The sequence below is a fragment of the Petaurus breviceps genome, unplaced genomic scaffold (assembly GCF_028583685.1).
Source record: "Petaurus breviceps papuanus isolate PSGF00001 unplaced genomic scaffold, PetGlider_PUasm1.0 208, whole genome shotgun sequence".
NCBI lineage: Eukaryota > Metazoa > Chordata > Mammalia > Diprotodontia > Petauridae > Petaurus > Petaurus breviceps.
In genome coordinates this window covers 14,455,197-14,459,110 of record NW_027185852.1, presented here as the reverse complement: position 1 = coordinate 14,459,110, position 3,914 = coordinate 14,455,197, and the positions used below count along the sequence as shown (strand labels likewise).

Here is a 3,914-nt window from a genome sequence, read left to right as displayed (position 1 = left end):
TGTGTGTGTGTGTGTGTGTGTGTGTGTGTGTGTGTGTGTGTGTGTGTAAAAACTCACTTTGGAGTTTAAGGCAGACTCTGAGTTCTTGCTTCCAGAATAGTACCGAGCCTTAGTCCCAACACGTCCTGGCTGTGAGAAAGTCTGCCAGTGGGAAGCTTAGGTATATGATTTTGATAGTTCAGAATTTTTTTTTTTCCAAATATATGCCCAGAATTTAGGGATGTTTAAATACCCTCCTGTTGGAGGTGGAACTTTTATGTGAGTCCGAATGTACCTTAGTTGATGACTTTAACTTCAAAGGAGAAAGAAGGGAAGGAAAGGGACTTTTTAAGAGCTGGACTCTCAAGCATCAGAAACATTTTGGTGTTTTTTTTTTTTTTTAATGGCTTCTTGTGGCTCCTGATGTGTTCTCTTTTACTCTGTAAAGCTATTTCTCTGCCACCGAAAGCAGGCACATATATTGTGCCTTCCTCTGCTCTTTAAAAAATTTCTTACTGAAAAGAGACATTTCTCAAAACTTACGGGAAATACTAGGCCTGACTTGCCCAGAAGTGGAAAGAAATAGGTGCCCCTGGCCGAAATGATTTATTTGATAAATATCGTATTAATACTTATTTATACAGAGGACTAGTTTTGTGCTAGCCTGGCTAATTTTCCTTCATCACTGTGCCTAGCCTTTTCTTTAACCCTAACCCTACCCACCAACAAATGTATGTATGATTTTTAACCTGTTGGCCTGTAAAGGGCACATGTTGATTAGGTTGTGAAGCTAAGGTAATAGTTCAATATTGATGATTCTGTGTGTGTGTGTGTGTGTGTGTGTGTGTGTGTGTGTGTGTGTGTTGGGGGGGATGTCTAATTGCTTGGGACTTTGAGATATATATTCCTTTAGATGACCATTAGAAACTATATTTTAAAATGAAAGCATATTTTAAAACATTAGTGCTCTCCTCCTCCCCACTGGTACAACCCAGCAGCTCTCTGTGTGCATGTGTCTTTTAATCCTTACTTACTTGAAAGTAAATTATTTTGTTTAAAAAAAATTTTTTTTTGATGGAGTCATTTAAGAACAGCCATTTATTAAGGAAGCATTCTGTGGTTTCGGAAAGCCTTCTGTAGGTTCTTCCATATATCTTACAGTGTTATTTTTGGGGAAGATATCAGGTGTTGTTACTGAATTAATTGTCGTTATAAAATACCACAGATCATCATACTCATAAATTCATCATACTTGTTGGATATTTTCAAAGAATTCCAATGTATAGCCCTTTCTTTTTAACAGTATGTTTTGCAAAATGTTCTACACTTGAAAAACACAGACTTTTTCAGTTCCTAGGAAGACCGCACCAGGAATATTTCTTTTATTATAGGCAAATCATTCTTCTTCTTTCCATAAATACAATTTTAAAAATGTATTTGTTAACCTTGCTGGTTACGAAGAGGCTTCCAGATTTTCTGTTTGCAAATACGTCCTTCTCAGCACCACCCTTCCTTTTTTTATTATCTACTTCAAGTGTCATGTAGTCATGGCATTAGGATTCTGACATATTCTTTTTTTGGTCAGAGAGATACAAAAGGTAATAATTTACTTCTTTTGAAGGGTATCTACCCAAATTTTCTTAATCTTTACTATTTTGAGAGAGGTACTTGTATTTCTTTTTGACATCCAAAAGCAGTGTTATAGTATAACAAATATTAATAACAAGGAATTTCAAAGCTCTCTGTAAAGTTTCTCAGAGAGAAACTTTCTAGTATGATGGATTGCCATTGCTAAATCCATCTTGGAGAAAATTTTTACTATGCCTTGCCTTGGACTTCTACGGACAAACATTGATTGGCAGATAAAGGTTCTGGATTTGCCAAATTGGCGGGCATGCCCTGGCTACCCCACAAGTAGCGGGGTCAAAGCTAGAGCAAAGTTAGATATGCCTGCTTTGAAAGCCAGCTAGGGATCACCTAAAGCTGTTTGTCCTGCCCTGGGTCAGTTTGTCCTCCATTGGCCATCGCAGATGAATTTGAACAGTAGGCCTCACTCACTAACAGGACCAGGTGAAGAGTGATGCTGAATAAATGTTAACATTCTTTAACTTTGCCTTTCTCTTCCTTCTCTGCTAGAGTTGGAATACTGGACTTGTTTCTCTGTGGCCCCATCCTTTAGAAAACGTTTCTGGTATCCATACAGAGGATATCCAATTGCAATCTCATTTAAAATGTGAATATTTTCTTAAGGAAAAGTATTTCTCTTTGGTTTCCATTGTGTGCACAGACACGATACGCATTTATATTTTTCAAATTCTCTTCCTTAGGATGAGTTTCATCCCTTCATCGAAGCACTTCTGCCCCACGTCCGAGCGTTCGCGTACACGTGGTTCAACCTGCAAGCCCGAAAACGAAAATACTTTAAAAAACATGAGAAGCGCATGTCAAAAGAGGAAGAGAGAGCCGTGAAGGATGAGTTGCTAAGTGAGAAACCTGAAGTCAAACAGAAATGGGCATCCAGACTTCTGGCCAAACTAAGGAAAGACATACGACCTGAGTATCGCGAGGATTTTGTTCTCACGGTTACGGGGAAAAAGCCTCCATGTTGTGTTCTTTCTAACCCAGACCAGAAAGGCAAGATGCGAAGAATTGACTGCCTTCGCCAGGCAGATAAAGTCTGGAGGTTGGACCTTGTGATGGTGATTTTATTTAAAGGTATTCCACTCGAAAGTACTGACGGAGAGCGCCTTGTAAAGTCCCCACAATGCTCAAACCCAGGGCTGTGTGTCCAGCCCCATCACATAGGAGTTTCTGTTAAGGAACTCGATTTATATTTGGCATATTTTGTTCACGCAGCAGGTAAGTGTGGTGGCAGCTAAATATTATTCTTTTACTTAAAAAAATTCTTTTTTTTTACCCGTATATTTTTCTATTATACTAATGACAGCCGCCTCTGCAGATGTATTTCTGAGCTTGGTGAGGAGCCCGCGGCATGTGTAGGGCAGGTAGGCGGGCTTCAAAGAGAGGCCCAGACCAGAACAGAAAAGCTTTAGCAGCAGTGCCTACCCCTTCCTTAAGGTGGGAAATGGTAGCCTTGAGTGAGTACTCAAGCTCATGAGTTCTGTTGGTAAGTAGTTAGGAAAGAAAGGAGGTTGGCTTCTTGTAGGTATGTCCAAAACACACTCAGTGATATTGACCAAAACAAGCAATGCTGGGGAAGGACTAACAAAGGGCATATTTGAAGTAGCAAATGGACAAGTTTAATGCGCACATGAGTTTGTTACTGAGGACAGATTCTTAGTACTTCTGTAGAGAACTTTCTGAAGCCCACTGCCAGTTAAAAAAAAAAAAAGTTGAGTCATAACCTATCAAATTACTGTTCTGTTTTACACTGGAAAAATATCATGAGTATAGACATTTGGGAGCTGTGGAAACCTTCTTATTTAAAGGAGCTGGGCAACAAATAATTCCTAGGACGAATTGACAGAGAAGCTAATGGCAAAAGTAACCAGTCTATGCAGTGCAGACCATCCTGTAGCTGAAGATAGATTCAACTCGAATTAGTTCAAAAAAGGAACGAGTCAGTGTTGTCTCTTACAGACTATTTGGGGGGAAAAAAGAATGCTTTGCTAGAAAATCTTTTGGAGATCTTGAGAGGCAGCCTGAAGGGAACGTATTGAGAGTCGCATGAAATAATCCATCTGTATATTCTCCTTTAGTCTTGCTTTAGACAAAAGGTACATTGTGTTATGTGAAAGCTCAAGTCTTTTGTAATTTGTTGACTTTTCATATGTACATACCGGTCTTGCTAGATTACTGTCATAGCGGTTAGTCGAGCCAGATGGAAGAATGAAAGCTGTGGAATCTTACCAGTTGGTTATTTCATCCATCTATCTATCTATCTATCTATCTATCTATCTATCTATCTATCTATC

At 39.1% G+C, this 3,914-nt stretch overlaps 1 protein-coding gene across 9 annotated transcripts in view; it reads left to right on the top strand.

The window, feature by feature from the left end:
• Window positions 1–3,914, top strand: part of LOC138165284 (nuclear factor 1 A-type) — a 463,507-nt gene that overhangs the window by 3,113 nt on the left and 456,480 nt on the right. For 8 of the 9 annotated variants that reach the window (XM_069093447.1, XM_069093448.1, XM_069093446.1 and 5 more), the window contains exon 2: window positions 2,307–2,838. In XM_069093447.1, the coding sequence (XP_068949548.1) occupies window positions 2,307–2,838 (532 nt within the window). Of the gene's footprint in view, window positions 1–2,191; window positions 2,213–2,306; window positions 2,839–3,914 lie in introns of those variants that run through there. The other variant, XM_069093445.1, reaches the window with a different exon arrangement.